At 33.7% G+C, this 18,518-nt stretch overlaps 1 protein-coding gene across 3 annotated transcripts; it reads left to right on the top strand.

Annotated features, from left to right (window-relative positions):
• Window positions 1-8,778: 8,778 nt before the first annotated feature.
• On the top strand, window positions 8,779-16,791 carry LOC135149228 (uncharacterized). Of its 3 annotated transcripts, XM_064084268.1 has the most exons (15): window positions 8,779-8,974; window positions 9,079-9,136; window positions 9,277-9,330; window positions 11,182-11,438; window positions 11,512-11,796; window positions 11,961-12,047; window positions 12,150-12,803; window positions 12,915-13,136; window positions 13,279-13,431; window positions 13,602-14,209; window positions 14,302-14,479; window positions 14,555-14,668; window positions 14,761-14,898; window positions 15,972-16,172; window positions 16,262-16,791. In XM_064084268.1, exons 3-15 carry the CDS (start codon window positions 9,312-9,314, stop codon window positions 16,565-16,567), a joined length of 3,222 nt encoding a protein of 1,073 aa, XP_063940338.1. In that variant the 5' UTR covers window positions 8,779-8,974; window positions 9,079-9,136; window positions 9,277-9,311; the 3' UTR covers window positions 16,568-16,791. The 3 variants fall into 3 exon arrangements, with proteins under 3 accessions (XP_063940338.1, XP_063940339.1, XP_063940337.1); XM_064084269.1 differs by lacking the exon at window positions 9,277-9,330; XM_064084267.1 differs by having other exon boundaries at window positions 8,779-9,136.
• Window positions 16,792-18,518: the final 1,727 nt, after the last annotated feature.

Raw genomic sequence — 18,518 nt, 5'->3', positions numbered from 1 at the left:
CAAATTCATTCCATTAAATTAAAACAAGTTTAGTCGGGACAACTCCCCAACTAACAATGCAATCAGGTTGATAAACAATAAAACGAGCTAAACAAATATCCGCATTGTTTCCAGACTGCTTAACAAACTGAATCCAAGGATTCTTGAAATTGAAAATGAATACAAAGGCTTCTCGAGTAATCCAGCCCACATCAATCCCGAAAATGGTAGCTTCACAATTGACCTTCACAATAGTTCCATGGCTGTTGCGGTGTTCAGACGACTCAATTGTAAAAACTAAGCAATGAGGAACAAGGGTCCTCGAATAATGAACAACTATAATTTGTGAAAGGTGAGCACATGCGATCGCCACCGTTCCAAGCATACCCCAGCTATCTACATGTCGGAAGCCAGCTATAGACATGCCGAAAGTATTAATGATGCGATAAGCCAGATCTCCCAAAACTCCATCACAATCATTCTCCTTGATAACACAGAACGACATATCAACGCAGAATCACCCAAGAATGGGGTACTAAATCAACACACGCCAAAAGGCGAGACGGGAAAACACAATCGGATCTTTGATTTCAAAAGATCTGATTTATTCAGAAAGCAATCAAGCCCAAACTCAAATCCGAAACAGATCCGAGAATAAAACTCGATTGGAATCTTCGAGGTTTAAGCAACACTCGATTTTATTGAAAAACAAAAAACTAGTAAATAGTGGAGAAGATGGGAGAGCGAAAATGATTTGGTGGATGAAGAGGATGAAGGTGAAGAATGGAGAAGTGACGGCTAGTTTTGGGAGTCGACTCTCAAAACCCTAATTTGAGAGAGAATAGTAGGTAGGATTGTCGTATTGAAAGAGAGGAGGTTGTGTTTAGATATTTTATACTTTTTATTTAGTTTAGTTAGTGTGTGAAAAATTATATAAGAAGTTTCTCAAACACACCTCCTAGGAGGTGGGTAAATGATTTATATAAGAAGTTTCTCGAACACACCACAAGGTGCTAGGAGGTGGGTAAATGATGAAGAGCCCAAACAACCTAAATACATAATTCACATGTCAAACTAGGCTCTAAAATTTTTTGTCCCATTACATAGCCCATACCATTCAAGCCCATTATATACTTTTTTCTAGTTTAGTTAATGTGTTAAAAATAATTTTACTATATATAAATTATTAGATTACACATGTCTTGGAAAATAAATGAATTATAAGTTTTTAAATTATAAATTTGTTCAAATTTATTCACATTTCTTAATTTTAGTATATGCGTGATGAGTTTATAAATTTACAATTAATTTATAGAGTTTATTACTAAATAATATTTCTACAATATATATATATATATATATATATATATATATATATATATATATATATATATATCTGTGTATGTGCGCGCGCGCGCTTCACACACTTATTTAATAATTCAATAAAAAAAAGTAGAACTCTTAATATTGCTTACAAATATTTTTAAATTTAATGGCATTGTTCGTAATTTAATATTGAATATAATTTCTGTTTAAAACCTCCAAATTTTTACATGGTGTAAACTGAATGTTTATATATTATGTTAGCACATGCAAGTGATTATTCAACAAATAATCCTTCTGCATAGTATTAGTGATAAATATTTTTAATTTACAAATAAATAAATAAAAGTATAGCTTGTATCTATTCATATATAATAATTTAAGCACATAGCTTTTGATTGTTGTGTTTTTGAAGCTCGGTAAGTTTTAGTCAAGAGGATAATCTTGTATTGTCTTGTATTGTCTTTTTAGCTTATATTTTACTTGTATCAATCAGACTCTAATGATGAAATCTATCGGGTATAAACTTCAGGTCAACTGTTTTTAGTTAAAAGGGGACGAGAGTGTATATTCTAAGTACACTATGACCTAAATTTTTTATTAATAATTAAATAATGATCGATTTCTACCATCATAAATTTTGGTCCTCTCAGCCATCTCATTGTGTTTTTGCGACTCAACTCTTTTATTTCTCTGCCTTACCGAGGTAATGACCATTAGATACTTGTAATGAAGAAGAGATTCTTTTTTAGTAGAAGATAATTATGATTCTCCTTTTGTTAGTGAAATAAGTGAATTCTCAAATTTTAGACAAAATTTATTTTACAATTAATCTTCTAGGTTTCGATTATAGGCTACTTAGGACTCAAAGGAAACTCAAACATTGGATGGCACAAGATCTGCAATGTCTATGATTTCTACCGTCCACACATTGGATTCTCAGTTTTAACATCAATCTTTTCCTCCATGGTGCTATAATTCCTGATCATCCTCTGCATCATTACTGTATGACAAAGGTAAACAAATGTCCAGGCCATTGATTTTAGGGTGGCCTTCTTGTATGTTTTATGCATTGTATTAGACTTCTTCAAGAATTGGGTAATATTGTTAAAAAATAAAAAATAAATTTGCACAATATTCAATATTTTAATTGGTTTCTTATTAGGAGGGGAATAAATAGCCTTGTCAGGGACCTTGATCTAGAAAAGTTAAGCCAAGAGGTCAACATGCCTTCTTAGGAACCTCCCACTTGAGCATTTTTGAGAAAACATCTCCAAACTCATCAAAAAGATCTCTAATGCTCAGTACAATTGCGTGCACAAGAGATTTCTGGCCTAGTGATGGACCCATGGCTACCCCATTCTTCTTTGATTGGCCGAAGGGAGACTGTCATAGCTAGAGGAGCCGGCATGTCCCATTGATAAAAGAAAATTTTCAAAAGCTAAATAAATCTTGGGGTTATCAGGATAATGAAAAGAAGAGTTTCTGAGGAATAAGAAAACTGATGAATAACAAAGGGGCCTGATGAACGGATGGGCCTAGAAAATTTTAAAGGCTCATTAATAGAGCCGGCCAAACGGGTGGGCCGTGCCGGTTCGGGCCGGTTCAAACGGGTTTTGAACCGTCACCGATGGAACCGTAACCGGCACGGTAAGAATGGCGGTCCGGTCCGGGCCGGGCCGGGCTGGTGTAGAAGGTAACCGGAACCGTGTTATACGGTTTGGCGGGTTTGGCGGGTTATGCGGTTCACGGTTCGCGGTTCGAACGGTTCGCGGTTCGCGGTTCGAACGACGGTCTCCGACAGATTCTGCAGGCGCCAGGCAGTGGACCAGTGGACAGTGGTACAACATTTGAACATGTAATGAACTGATGAGTGATGAACTGATGATTGTGTATTTTTTTGTTTTGTAGTGAATGTTTTGGCTTTTAGTATAAGTGCAGACTTATACTTGTTCAATTTATTTCTGTTCAATTTATTTTTGTTAAATGTTATTGTTTCGTTTAATTAATAATAAATTATAAACTAATAAATAAATGGTAAAAAGAGGGCGGTACCTCTTGTAAATTTTATAAATTAGAAAAAAGTTTTACAAATAATGTGAGAGGACTCCTCTCTAAAAAATTTAACGGAACAAACCGCTTGTACAAACTAAATAAAAAACTACATAACGAAAGAAATTTTTTATTTATTCTTGTTCATTTCCCGAATTGCCGCCTTCGGACGACGAAGTATCCATCAACATCCAAGGATCTTCTTCCTCGTCCGAATCATCTTTTTGAAGTCCTTGTTGTCTTTTCGCAGCTTGGTCCCAATCTTTTTTACAAACACAAATCTTTACCGCATCTGGCGCGAGACTTGATCTTTTCTCATCCAAAACTCTTCTACCTGCACTAAAAGCCGACTCCGATGCAATTGTAGAGGCAGGGACTACTAATACGTCCCTTGCAATTTTAGCTAAAACTGGAAATTGTATCTCATGACTTCTCCACCATGTTAATATTTCAAAATCTTCGTCTAATTCATAGTTATAAGAAAAAAATTCTCTAAGCATAGTAGTAGAAGCCGAAGCTACAGGAGCAGACGTAGTAGAAATTCTAACCTTTTGTTTTTTAGTTAGTATTCCTAACATTTTACTATTAAATCTATTTGAAGAACTTGTCTTTGGTGGTATAGCGGTTTCAGTACTTGGAAGGTACATGTCTATAAGACGATGCAATAAATTGAGACAATTAGTAACATATAAAACATGATCATATGAAACTCCTAACACCTTATAATAATGTTCTAACATGTTTTCTAAACCTTCTTGTCTAACACCGGGATCAAGTAGGCATGCAATACCATAAATATATGGGAAATCTGTAAAATATTCAATCCATTTCACTTTCATATCATAAATAATGTCACTAAAATGTCGATCTTCTTCATATTCACGTAAAGTGGTAACAATACTAACACATTCAATAATAACTTGATGCACATTCGGTTCATAAACATATGAAAAAACTTTAGTAGCATGTGCATAGCAATCAAGAATATCACGTACATTAATAGCCAATCGCCAATCCAATTCGGTAATTACACCACCCTCGTATTGGTTGTTAGGATCCGAATTATATAATTCAGTGATGACAACCTTATATTTAATCGCTTTATTTAATAACTTATGCGTAGAATTCCAACGTGTAGGTGTGTCAATACCCCATTTTTCAGCTCTTAAACCATTATCCTTACACAATTTCTTATATCTAGATCAGAATGTACTTGCAATACGTAAGTACTTAACTATTTTCCTAATTGGGTCTAATAATTTTGTCAATTGTGAGATACCTTTTTGAGCCGACAAATTTATGATGTGAGCACAACATCTAACGTGTAAGAATTGACCATTTAAAACTAAAGGAATCTCGGACCTAATATAATCTATGCATTTATTATTAGCAGAAGCATTATCTAAAGAAATTGTGAATACCTTGTTAAACAAATTGAATTCGTTAATTGTATCTAATATCCTTTGTTTAATATTATATCTGGAGTGTGACTCGTCCATTACATCGAAAGTAATAATTCTTTTTTCTATCACATAATTAGAATCTATCCAATGAACGGTAACACATATATAAGGCTCACCTTGACTAGAAGTCCAACAATCACTAGTAAGCGAGACCATGCCATTAAAAGTGCGAAAGAATTCAATTAATTCTCCCCTAGCAAGATAATATTGTTTTTGGGTGTATCGTTTAAGGGTGTTTCTTGGGATTTTCCTAAAAGCCGGATTTATTGAATTTCTAATCATGTATTCTAAGTTAGGGCTTTCACCATGTGAAAAAGGTAACTCATCTAATGTAACATAAGTAGCAAAATCATTAATCATTCTTTCTCTATTATAAGAAAACGGCATACCTCCACCGGGGTTTGAAGACATAAAACTACCGATTTGCGTTTGGTGTAAAGATGATTCCCCACGCGCTTCCCCACTTTCGTGACTTTCTTTACTAATACCGTGCTTTTCCACGAGATGCCGATTAAGTGTACCCGTACCGCCTCCTTTACGCATCGTAAAGGGTTCTTGAACTATGCTTTTTTCTATACAAATTAAACAATGAATCTTAATTCGTGTAGGATCATCCGTCGGTTCCCTCGAAAAATAATTCCACACGTGAGACTTCAAATTCTTTTTGCGAGCACCACTCCCACTGGCACCACTGCTGCCACCTGAAATGGAAAACAAATTAGATTAAAAAAACTTAAATTCGAAAACCACCGCAACTACAACACTGGCACAGTAATTCAAAACAAAATTAAAACAAAATTAACACAAAATCATTTTATATCTAAAATCGAAAACGAAAAAAAATTAAACCTAAAATCGAATTAACACAAAATCATTTTATATCTAAAATCAAAAACGAAAAACAAATTAAACCTAAAATCGAATTAACACAAAATCATTTTATATCTAAAATCAAAAACGAAAAACAAATTAAACCTAAAATCGAATTAACACAAAATCATTTTATATCTAAAATCAAAAACGAAAAACAAATTAAATCTAAAATTGAATTAACACAAAATCATTTTATATCTAAAATCAAAAACGAAAAACAAATTCAACCTAAAATCGAATTAACACAAAATCATTTTAAATCAAAACAAAAAGCAAATTAAAACAAACCTTCACCGGAGAAGTCTGCCGGAACTGGGACTCATGGCGGCAACATTGTGGGACTGGGATTAGATTCTTGCGAAAATATTGTACCCCTTCCTTCCTCCATGATTAACGGTGGTCCGTGGTCGGAAGACTCGGAACTGGTGTTTATTTAGTTCGTCGAGGATTAACGGTGGCCGGAATTGGTGAGATGAGAGTGAGAGAGAGAGCTCAGAGAGAGAGTGAGAGAGAGAAAGTGAGAGAGAGAGAGAGCACAGAGAGAGAGAGTGAGAGAGAGAGAGAGAGAGCACAGAGGGTGTCGACAATGGAGGGAGGTCGGGGGTTTATATAGTCGAGTTAATGGAGGTAGCCGTTGGCCCGTTGCGCAGGGAGCCGTTGGAGCCTGCTCTGCGCAGGGAGCCGTTCTGCTCTGCTGTGGCCTGTGGACTGTGGTGCTGCTGTGGAGTGTGGCAGTGCAGTGTGCAGGACCGTTGACAGAGTGCAGTGTGCAGGCTACAGGTTACCGTTGAACCAACGGTTCCACGGTTAACCGCGGTTCCGCGGTTCCACGGTTCCACGGTTAACCGCGGTTCCGCGGTTCCACGGTTCAAACCGTGGTTCCGCGGTTCAACGGTTCCGTGGTTCAACGGTTTATCTTTAATTTAATAATAAATTTCGTTTTAAAATATATAATATCGAGTGTATTAAAATATAAACTTTTTTATTTCGTTTTAAAATATAACATTTTATGTTTTAAAATATAAAATTTTATTTCGTTTTAATTTTTAAATTTCAGTAATTTTCTTTACAATATAATTTAGTTAATTTTGTTTCCGTTAAGTAAATTATTTATTAGTTTACAATTTATTGATAATTAATTACATGGTAACAAAATAAAATAATTTTATCCCAGCACTCGTTGCAAATTTTTCATCAAAATAATTAAAAATATACCTTTATAAATTAATAAAATAATTAAATTACACGGTTCACGGTTCGGTCCGAGCGGTAACGATTCGACGGTTTTACGGTTTAAACGAGACGGTTTAAACGAATTCTAACGGTTCCGGGACGGTTCGGTTTTATATTTTATAACCCGTATTCGGCCCGTGTTGAGTAACGATTCGGTCGGTTTTGAACCGAACCGTATTGGGACGGTTTCGGGGCGGTTAAAAAGACGGTTCGGTTCCGGTCGGGCCGGACGGTTTGGCCCGTTTGGCCACCTCTACTCATTAAACCCAACAAGGAAGCATGAAAGCTTGGAAGTTAAGAAGGATCTAGAATAACCCCTTCAAATTCCGATATATATATATAAAGTAAAATACAAAGTGTGTACCTGAAGTATGCTTGTTGTGCATTTTGTGTACCTCAACTATCCATTTAACTTTTTGTGTACCTAAACTATGTGAATGGGTGCAATCTGTGTACAGGTGCTAACTTCTGTTAGCTCAGTTAGTAATAACTTAAAGGACATTGGGCTTTCTCGTCTTTTCACGTTGCATTTTGGACATCAAGGTATATATGATCTTGTTTGGAAATCTTTCAGGACGCCTTTTAGTTCATACCTGGATGTACTTGTTAATTAATATATTTTAAAATATAATTATATTATGAAGATTAGATTATGTTAGACTAATATTACTTACTCCCTCTGTCTCATTTAATTCTATACGTTTCTTTGCTCGACATGCACTTCAATGCCTCTTATTAAATATAGTTCTATAACTTATTTTTAATATTTTCTTCTTCTGAATAAAAATATAACATTCAAACTTTTATTCAGAAAAAAAAATTCTTAAAAATAAGTTATAGAACTATACTTTAAAGAAGCATTAAATTCCGTGCCGCGTCTTCATTCGCCAATGTATATAACTCAGGGGACGGAGGGAGTACTAATAAAAATAATATTTTAAATAACTAATAAACGTGTTTAAATTGATATATTTTTCCATAAGTGTGTTCAATAAATTTTATTATATATTTAACATGTTGAACAAATTCTTAATAATTGAGTCTGTTAAAATACAATAGCTTTTATGTAATTTTTAATAGCCTTTTCAAATTCTTAATAGTAATTTTTTAGTTTAAGATTTTCTTCATAATTTAAATAATAATTATTTATATTATTACCATTTATAAATTTTATGTGTGTTAGATGTCTTAAACAATACGAGATAATAAATGAGATTCAGAATTATCATTTTTGTAGTTAATTGCATATGTATATAAATCTAAGTTAAGAATATTAAACAATAATTAAAGTGTATAAAGGGTTATAAGAATTATTTTTTAATTTTGATTATTTTTAAAATATATGAACTAATTAAATTTCAACCAAATAATTAATTTTATTTTTCATCATTAGGGAAATATAAAATTAAATTAAATTTTAATCTAAAATTTTCATCATTAGGGAAATAATTAATAATTTTGATCTAAAAGTTGTTTATTAATTTATTATAAGATTAACAAATTTTAATACTATACGTATAATAAACAATAAACAATATAAATGAATGAGTATGAGACTATGAATATGAGTAACTATGGTCTGGTTAGCATAGTCTACGCAAAAATAAACGTGTTGTCCAGGGCCCACCCAGATGAGAAAACATGAATGTCCGAGTACTATTTTAACGGAGCTCACGGACGTTATGCTCTAGTACACACATTGCATCAAATTATTTAGTTCAGGTACACAATATGTTGAATTGATAGTTGAGGTACACATTATGCACAAAGCAGATAATTTAGGTAGACATTGTGTAGTTAACTCATATATATATATATATATATAGGGGGCTACTCTAGTAGAAACTAAAAAAAAATAGAAACTAGAAACTACAGCCCAATTCATTGTTAACAACCCAGCCCAAATTTTACAACAGCAGCCCAAACTACGATTTTTGAAAAAAAGAAACGAAGAAACATAAAATATTACATACAGATATATACGAAACAGTTACAGCGCCATTACTCCCACTCTCTTCTTCACTGTTCATCTTCAGCTCCGAAAATCACAGGTACTTTTCATGCTTTTTCTTCAAATATTTACTGATTTTCTTCCTTCTTAGCTTCTAATTAGTGATTTTACAAACTTTCCGGTTAAATTTGACGTCGATATCAGATCTACTTTTGTTGCCGAGGTAGATACAAGCAAAAATCATCAAAAACGAATTGAACAGGTACTAAATCACTTCTAATTAGTGATTTATCAATTAATATGATACATATATTTTCCGCTTTCACTGCATGTCATTTTTCGTTGTTTTTTAGGGTTTATAGTGATAACTGACATTTTATTGATGATATTGTTTCATAACAGCTTTTATTTAGCTTATTTCTGCAAGCTACTAAGTTATGGCTAGAACTAGAGGAGGTATGTTGATTTAGGGTTTTATTATATTTTATTTGACTTTTTTCTGTTTATTTATCATGTGTTCATGTTGTAATTTATAATGTGTTGATATGAGCAGAGTGTATTTGCAATTTTATATGTTATAAAATTTTATGTGTTTTTCATATGTAATTTTGTGGTTTTTCATGTATAATTTTGTGGTCTCCTCTGTACTGATGTGAAATTATGTGGTTTTTGATGTATAATATTTTGGCATTTGATGTATAATTTTGTGTTTTTTGATCTCCTTTATACTGATGTGAACTATTGTTTTGAGTTTCTGTTATACAACCAATTGAGTATTATGCTAGAGTCTTACAAGGAAAAATCGGTTTGAGAAGTTTTTGTTGCTATTTTGGTAGTAATTGTGCCTTTAGTTTGTGGTGCAAACACTTTTAGGTTTAGTGTTTCAAAGAAACGAGGACTTTAGTTTAGAAGAACTAGTTTAATAAGTTTTGTTGCTAGGTTTTGGTATTTGTAATGGAATAACTAGCTTTAGAAGTTTAGATTGGCCAAAAAACAAGTCTGTCGCAAAACAGAGAATAATGTACATAAATTGCAATCCTGCATTATATGTTTTTTGCTAAATCAAACATTTTAAGAAACTCTGTCTATTTGAGATCACTTGTTTTCAATTTATGATCAGTTCTAACTAGATTTGATGCTATAATTGGCCTCATTACTAAACATATTAGTGAAACTAATTAGTAATTATTAATAATACTAGTAGAATACTAATTACTAATTACGTGACCTACATTTGTACAAATTACATACGGTTTTTCATGTTGATTTGGTGTTGTTTGGTCTCCTTTATACTGATGTGAACTATTGTTTTGAGGTTCTGTTATACAACCAATTGAGTATTATGCTAGAGTCTTACAAGGAAAAATCGGTTTGAGAAGTTTTTGTTGCTATTTTGGTAGTAATTGTGCCTTTAGTTTGTGGTGCAAACACTTTTAGGTTTAGTGTTTCCAAGTAAACGAGGACTTTAGTTTAGAAGAACTAGTTTAATAAGTTTTGTTGCTAGGTTTTGGTATTTGTAATGGAATAACTAGCTTTAGAAGTTTAGATTGGCCAAAAAACAAGTCTGTCGCAAAACAGAGAATAATGTACATAAATTGCAATCCTGCATTATATGTTTTTTGCTAAATCAAACATTTTAAGAAACTCTGTCTATTTGAGATCACTTGTTGTCAATTTATGATCAGTTCTAACTAGATTTGATGCTATAATTGGCCTCATTACTAAACATATTAGTGAAACTAATTAGTAATTATTAATGATACTCCATTTCATGAAATCCCATTTGTACAAATTACATACGGTTTTTCATATTAGTAATTATTAATGATACTCCATTTCATTACTAAACATATTAGTGAAACTAATTAGTAATTACGTCACCTAAATTTGTACAAATTACATACGGTTTTTCATGTTGATTTGGTGTTGTTTGGTCTCCTTTATACTGATGTGAACTAATGTTTTGAGGTTCTGTTATACAACCAATTGAGTATTATGCTAGAGTCTTACAAGGAAAAATCGGTTTGAGAAGTTTTTGTTGCTATTTTGGTAGTAATTGTGCCTTTAGTTTGTGGTACAAACACTTTTAGGTTTAGTGTTTCCAAGTAACTAGGACTTTAGTTTAGAAGAATTAGTTTGATAAGTTTTGTTGTTATGTTTTGGTATTTGTAATCGAATAACTAGCTTTAGAAGTTTAGATTGGCATAAAAACTACATTTGTACAAATTACATACGGTTTATGAGTTAATAAAAGAATATTGCAACATTATGTAATATTTTTCTCGAGTTTCTTGTTAATGAATGCAGGTTACAGAACTCAACTAAGAAGAAGTTCTCGAATTAGACAACACAGCTTTCCTAAAACAAGCATCACTGAGCCTATTGACTTAGTGCAATCTGACAGTGAAACTATGGATCAAGATGGAAATCAAGTTTCTGAACAAAACAAGGGAGATGAAGCAACAACGAAAGTATGGAAGAAGGTGGAGCTTAAATTCGCTCGAAAATCAAACAACAAGCCAAAGGAAACTGCAAAAAGACCAAAAACCATTTCCAATGATAAGGTTATATTTCTTACTTATCATTTTTTTATTATAATGATGACTCCATTTTTATTAGTGAATTTATGTTCAACAGGAGAGTGATGATTTTACTATATCAATTGTGCATGAAGAGGATTTTATTGTACCTCAAATCAATACTGGTGGGAATGAGGATGATGAAATCATGCTAGATACAACTGGTGCGAATGAGGATGACGAAATGATGATAGATACAACTTGTGGGAATGAAGATGGCGAAAAATTTTCAGATACAACTGATGGGAATGAGGATGGTGAAAACAATGAGGGTGGTGAAATTTTTGCTGAGGATGCTGAAAAAAATTTAAACAATCGGAAGACAAAATTCAAGAGGAAGAAGGTATTAATTATCACAAAATATTACACTGATATCACTAGTTTATGGCACATAAATCACTAATGTACAGCACAAATATCAGTCATATATCCTATGTATAACTGTAATATGAAAAACTTATCGCTAATGTCTCCTCCATTATCACTAATATATCAATCATATACCAGGAAAATGATGATGAAAATGAAGCAAACAGAAGGAAGAGGGTCAACATACTTTATCCTTTAGTAAAGTATACTAAGGATAATATTCAGGTACTTAATTGTATTTCATTTATATCCTATGTATATTTATATTCATATTTTATTTTTGTTTCTGAATTAAATTATAATTCTATATGATTTTTATGTTTACAGAAAATAGAAGGAGCTAAACATTTTAATAGGACAAAGGATGAAGTGAAATTAAGGGTTTCTCCAAGGATTCTTAGTGAGATGATATTCAATCTGACAGAGGAACAGAGAAAATGGGTGCAACGGTCAGGATTTGGTTTGTTATTCAATTTTGAGTTAGAGATGCTGCCGGCAAAACTTGCATACAACGTTCTTCAAATATTTGACCACAACTCAGTCACATTAAAACTGAAAAACAAAGACATCCAAATCACAGAAGATGATGTCTTTGATGTACTTGGACTACCATATGGAGGTATCAAGATTCAGTTAGCTGATGAAACAAAATTCAAACAAAGAGAAGAAACTTGGAATGCACAGTTTGCAAATGAAAAAGAAAGAGAGCAAATAACAGCTCAAATGCTTGTTCATAAAATGAGAAAACAAGGAGTTAGTGATAATTTCAAACTAAACTTCTTGATAGTCATGTCAAATACTCTGATTGGGACAACAAGCTCAGCTTATGTTGACAAGCAGCTACTTAGAATTGATGATGATCTGGAGCATTTACAAAGGTACAATTGGTCAGAGTATCTTCTCCATTACCTTGTGATAGCAACAGAGTGCTGGAATAGGACAGCTTCAACTTTTTTCCGTGGATCTCTGATTTTCCTCACTGTAAGACTTTACAACCTTACTAGTTAAAAACATATTCTTAAATGTTAACTATTAAAATTTGTATATTATTCACTAATCCTTAAATTCTTTTATTTTCATACATTTATACAGTTATTATATGTTGATCGTGTAAGGCATATGGGAATAAAACTGGTTGAGAGAACATTGCCTTCGTATATTGGCTGGACACACGATGAATTGAAGGAAAGACAGAGAATGGAAGTAACTGATGGAGTTTTTGGAGTTGGATCACTTGTCCCTCCAATTAGAGAAATTTTAAAAGAAATCGATTGTTCCAAAAAAGAAAATGATTGTTCCAAAGGACAAGCAGAGGTACCTTTATTTGAAATTGCATCATATCTAATTTTTATTACATCATTGCATCATATCTAATTTTTATTGCATCATATCTAATTATTATTGCATCATTTACTACATCATTGCATCATATCTAATTTTTATGAATAAACTACAGAAGAATGAATATGAAGATGAGTGGGATGATCCTGAATTATGGAAACAGATGGATGAAGTAGTGAAAATCCACAAAGAGAAGAAGAATTCAAAAACAACAGAACAAGGAGATGACATGACTGTAGATGATACAGATCAAGAGCATCCAGCAGAGGTAATCACTAAACTACTATTTAAAAATCACACAGTAATCTATAATTTATCACTATTATTCATCAATCATATCTATCCTATTTTATTGTCAATAGATAAACATATGATAAACATGATGCATATAATGATTCTTGTTTGTGACATATGATGCATGATGACACTTTATTATAGGATTTTATTGACAAATTACTAACAAGAGCACAAGACTTGGTGGCTTCGAAGTTAGAATTTGATGATGACCTGAAGAAAGCTCTAGAGATGTATCCAGATAATGACAGCCTACACTTCATTGTTGAAGTGATGGATGAACATTTTCCGCAAAGAAAGAAAAGTGATGTGGAAGATGATGAACAACTTTGGGCAGAGGATTCTTTTTTTAATGATCAACAAGGTGATACGATCATTCAAGATGATCAACATGATCAAATAATTCCTGAAAAAGATGATCAAATCATTCAAGATGAGATTCTGGAAAGTAATCAAGATACAGATATTGCTAAGTCCAGCACAAAACTTCCAGTTGCCAAAAACAACCAAGATGTCATACCATCTTTCTCCCTTGGAATAGAAGAACCAGAAGATTTAACAAATGCACCTCGAGAAAATCAAAATTCTTTTATCACCCCTGAACCAGCACAAAGAAAAAAGAGCGCAAGGGACAAAAAAGTCGGTCCTTATGGGAAATCACCATTCATCAACAGAGTGATCGATATTAAGACAAAACTTGACAAAACAGACATGGGATTGTGGCTCTTCCTGGTGCAGAAAAGAGATATGCTGTAAGACTACTCACCTTCAGTACATTATTTTTATAAGTCATTTTACGTTTCTTAAACAACAATTTAACAATTACTAAATCTTATAATTCTAGGGAAATGGTATACAGTTGGAAAGGTGTTGAAATTATTAAGGAGCATCTTCAAACTTTGAAGATCAAAACCAGCTTGTACTATTCAGTTATTGATGTGTGGGTCACAATTTTAAATGATTGTGAAAAATACAAATCTGATGAATCACCAATGAGGCTGTTTTGCAACATTGGACATTTGGTAATATATTTCTTATACTGTTCTTATATTCTATACATATAATTCTAGAAACTAATCAGTTTATCTTTAATTCAGGCTTTCACCCTTGATCCAAACAAAAAAGTTTCTGAAACTTTTACTCTCTTCTCTGATGGAATGGATAAGATTCTTGATACATTTGATGTATCAAAAGTTGAAGACGTAGATATGGTATTAAAATATAGTGCTGCTTATATAATTCATATTTTAGATGTATAACACTTAAATCAATATCTTTATAGTTTTTTCTTATGTAATTGTAGGTTTTCTTTCCAATCAGCAAGTCAGAGCACTTCTACTTGATTTGTTACGACATCAGAAACCAAGGACACTTCATTATTGACAATATCAAGCGGGAAGGCAATCGAAAGCAATTTTATATGAGGGTCCCTGATATATTGGTAAGAGTTTATTTCCTTATTTTATTACAAGTGAACTCAGAATTACTAGGAACCATTGATAAATTGTGATTATATGCAACTTGATTATAAACTTATCTGATTATCAACTTATGTGATTATAAAGTTCTATGACTGTCACTATCAACTTACGTTCTGTGATTATCAAGTTCTATGACTGTGACTATCAACTTCTGTGATTATAAATCACTTTAAATACTATCGATTACAACTAATATTCAAAATACTACTGGTTTGTGATTATAATTATTTGGTTCTATGACTGGAATTTGTGAATTATGTCAGTCTGATTTGTGATTATTACTTTGAATACTAGTGATTACAATATACACTACAGGTGATCACTAGCATCACCAATGGTGATATATAGAACTTGTGAATTATGTCAGTGTTATTTAAGAATGGTCCCAGATGCATATAAGTTGGATCAAAAACTTTCATTAGTATTAATTAGAAGACATAGCTTAACATGAATTTGCAGATGTAAACATGACAAAGAAGAGACTAAAAAGTGACTGAAGGCATACTCTGCGAATAAGCAGAATTTATTGCTCACCTGTTAAACATGATTTTAGTGAATCTCGAGGTCTTTGATGAGCCATTGCAAGTGCTAGAGAATTCTCTATCTATTGTATTTCGGAGAGGGGTGGGGAAGGAGGTTAGTATCTGATTCGGATAGATGAATAAAATGAGTAGATTCAGGAAGTTAGTAGGTCACAGCAAGAAGAACATAATTTCTGTTAAAAATGTTAATACAGCAATATCTGTCTGCTCAACCAAATCTAATTATGCTTTAATACTGAATTACCTTTCTTCAAATTTGACAGAGGAATGCAGAACGAACAAGAGATATAGTTGGATTATGTCACTAGCATCACTAGTATATATTGAACTTGTGAATTATGTCAGTGTTATTTCTGATTATCACTTAAAAAACTAGTGATCACCAATGGTGTATATTGTAATTGCTTTTTATTTGTATCATTGTAATTGCTTCATATTTGTATCGTAGTTGGATATACCATAATTGCTTTATATTTTTATCTTTGTGACAGCATTCTCACTTCTGCAACTATATACAAATAAAAGGCAATCTTCCTTTATCTAGAAGAATTCGCAGATTCAAGCGAACATACTTGAGCATGCCTTGGCAGACTAGTTGCAATTCCACGGATTGTGGAATATTTGTTATGAGGCATATGGAAACTTTTAAAGGAGACCCTAAGAAGTGGGATTCTGGACTTGCAGAGGAAGGGGTTAGTGATTTAAATAATTATCTAGCAGCATATTGTAATATTCATCAGCATGTGCCAATATTTTAACTTTATTTCAAATTATTATGCAGATTATCCAAGATCATCAACTCAGAAGACTTCGCTTTAAATATAACACTGCCATCCTCTCTTCTGGTCTAAATGCATTTCACAAAGGGATTGTGGATGAGGCAGCCAAGTTAGCTGAAAAAGCAGCAACTTACAAAGATTTCAAAGTTGCAGCTTTCGAAAAGAATCCAACAGTTCCTAATTCAATTTTAAAGAACACATCAAGCTCAGCAAAGAAGAAAGTTATTTTTGCAACTAATTTGACCACTATATTTGAAGCTGCAGCAGAAGAACAGAGCACACAAGAAGAACAAGACAATGATAATTAGACATTTGCGAGTTACTGTAACTCAGAATTTAAATCTTTTGCCAATCACTGGTTTTATTTCTCTATGAATTTAGCAGACTAGTAAATCATATTATTTTGCCAATGAATGGTTCTATCTTCTATGATTGTTTGTAAAACAGATCCAGATGTCAGCTTAAAGATACTAGTGTTTTAAGTTTGCAAAACTGTTTTCAACTTAATGATAACTAGACTTTTCATTTTCTATATTCAGTTGTATGCTGAAGGGGTTTGATTTCCTTAAAATAGATACCATATTTACATATTCTTGAAGATAGATATATAGCATTTTTACTATTTAAAATTTAGCTATGTGATAATATATGATATTTTTTGAAGGATTTAGGCATAAGCTAATCACTATCTTTCACAAAGTGGTCTCATGAACCGGCAAGTATTTTACTTTAAATTTTGAATAATTCTAAAAATCATTCAAAAACACAAACTTTAATATACGGTACGAATTAATCTTATTGCAACCCAAACCTAAACCCTAAATGTTAACGATTATAAATTAATTTATTCCGCCGGCGTCTCGGCTTCAGGGCCTTCGGCCCTTCAGCCTCGCCTTAATTAGGGTTTAGGCTCGAGGGGCCAATTTAATATACGGTACGAATTAATCATTCTGCAACCCAAACCTAAACCCTAAATGTTAACGATTGTAAATTAATTTATTCCGCCGGCGTCTCGGCTTCAGGGCCTTCGGCCCTTCAGCCTCGCCTTAATTAGGGTTTAGGCTCGAGGGAGTAGGGCCTATCGGCCCTACACCCTCAATCCTAAACCCTAACCGTCGGCCAATTTAATATACGGTACGAATTAATCTTTCTGCAACCCAAACCTAAACCCTAAATGTTAATGATTGTAAATTAATTTATTCCGCCGGCGTCTCGGCTTCAGGGCCTTCGGCCCTTCAGCCTCGCCTTAATTAGGGTTTAGGCTCGAGGGAGTAGGGCCTACCGGCCCTACACCCTCAATCCTAAACCCTAACCGTCGGCCAATTTAATATACGGTACGAATTAATCTTTCTGCAACCCAAACCTAAACCCTAAATGTTAACGATTGTAAATTAATTTATTCCGCCGGCGTCTCGGCTTCAGGGCCTTCGGCCCTTCAGCCTCGCCTTAATTAGGGTTTAGGCTCGAGGGAGTAGGGCCTACCGGCCCTACACCCTCAATCCTAAACCCTAACCGTCGGCCAATTTAATATACGGTACGAATTAATCATTCTGCAACCCAAACCTAAACCCTAAATGTTAACGATTGTAAATTAATTTATTCCGCCGGCGTCTCGGCTTCAGGGCCTTCGGCCCTTCAGCCTCGCCTTAATTAGGGTTTAGGCTCGAGGGAGTAGGGCCTACCGGCCCTACACCCTCAATCCTAAACCCTAACCGTCGGCCAATTTAATATACGGTACGAATTAATCTTTCTGCAACCCAAACCTAAACCCTAAATGTTAACGATTGTAAATTAATTTATTCCGCCGGCGTCTCGGCTTCAGGGCCTTCGGCCCTTCAGCCTCGCCTTAATTAGGGTTTAGGCTCGAGGGAGTAGGGCCTACCGGCCCTACACCCTCAATCCTAAACCCTAACCGTCGGCCAATTTAATATACGGTACGAATTAATCTTTCTGCAACCCAAACCTAAACCCTAAATGTTAACGATTGTAAATTAATTTATTCCGCCGGCGTCTCGGCTTCAGGGCCTTCGGCCCTTCAGCCTCGCCTTAATTAGGGTTTAGGCTCGAGGGAGTAGGGCCTACCGGCCCTACACCCTCAATCCTAAACCCTAACCGTCGGCCAATTTAATATACGGTACGAATTAATCTTTCTGCAACCCAAACCTAAACCCTAAATGTTAACGATTGTAAATTAATTTATTCCGCCAGCGTCTCGGCTTCAGGGTCTTCGGCCCTTCAGCCTCGCCTTAATTAGGGTTT

This window comes from Daucus carota, chromosome 9, assembly GCF_001625215.2.
Source record: "Daucus carota subsp. sativus chromosome 9, DH1 v3.0, whole genome shotgun sequence".
Classification (NCBI taxonomy): domain Eukaryota; kingdom Viridiplantae; phylum Streptophyta; class Magnoliopsida; order Apiales; family Apiaceae; genus Daucus; species Daucus carota.
Note: the sequence above shows the minus strand (reverse complement) of the source record. Positions and strands in the feature narration are given on the sequence as shown.

Bases quoted from the DNA above. Each gene is read 5' to 3' on its own strand.
- LOC135149228 (XM_064084268.1), top strand. The intron at 11,797-11,960 runs GTATTAATTATC...ATCATATACCAG, and splicing joins CAAAATTCAAGAGGAAGAAG to GAAAATGATGATGAAAATGA. The intron at 14,210-14,301 runs GTAAGACTACTC...TTATAATTCTAG, and splicing joins GTGCAGAAAAGAGATATGCT to GGAAATGGTATACAGTTGGA.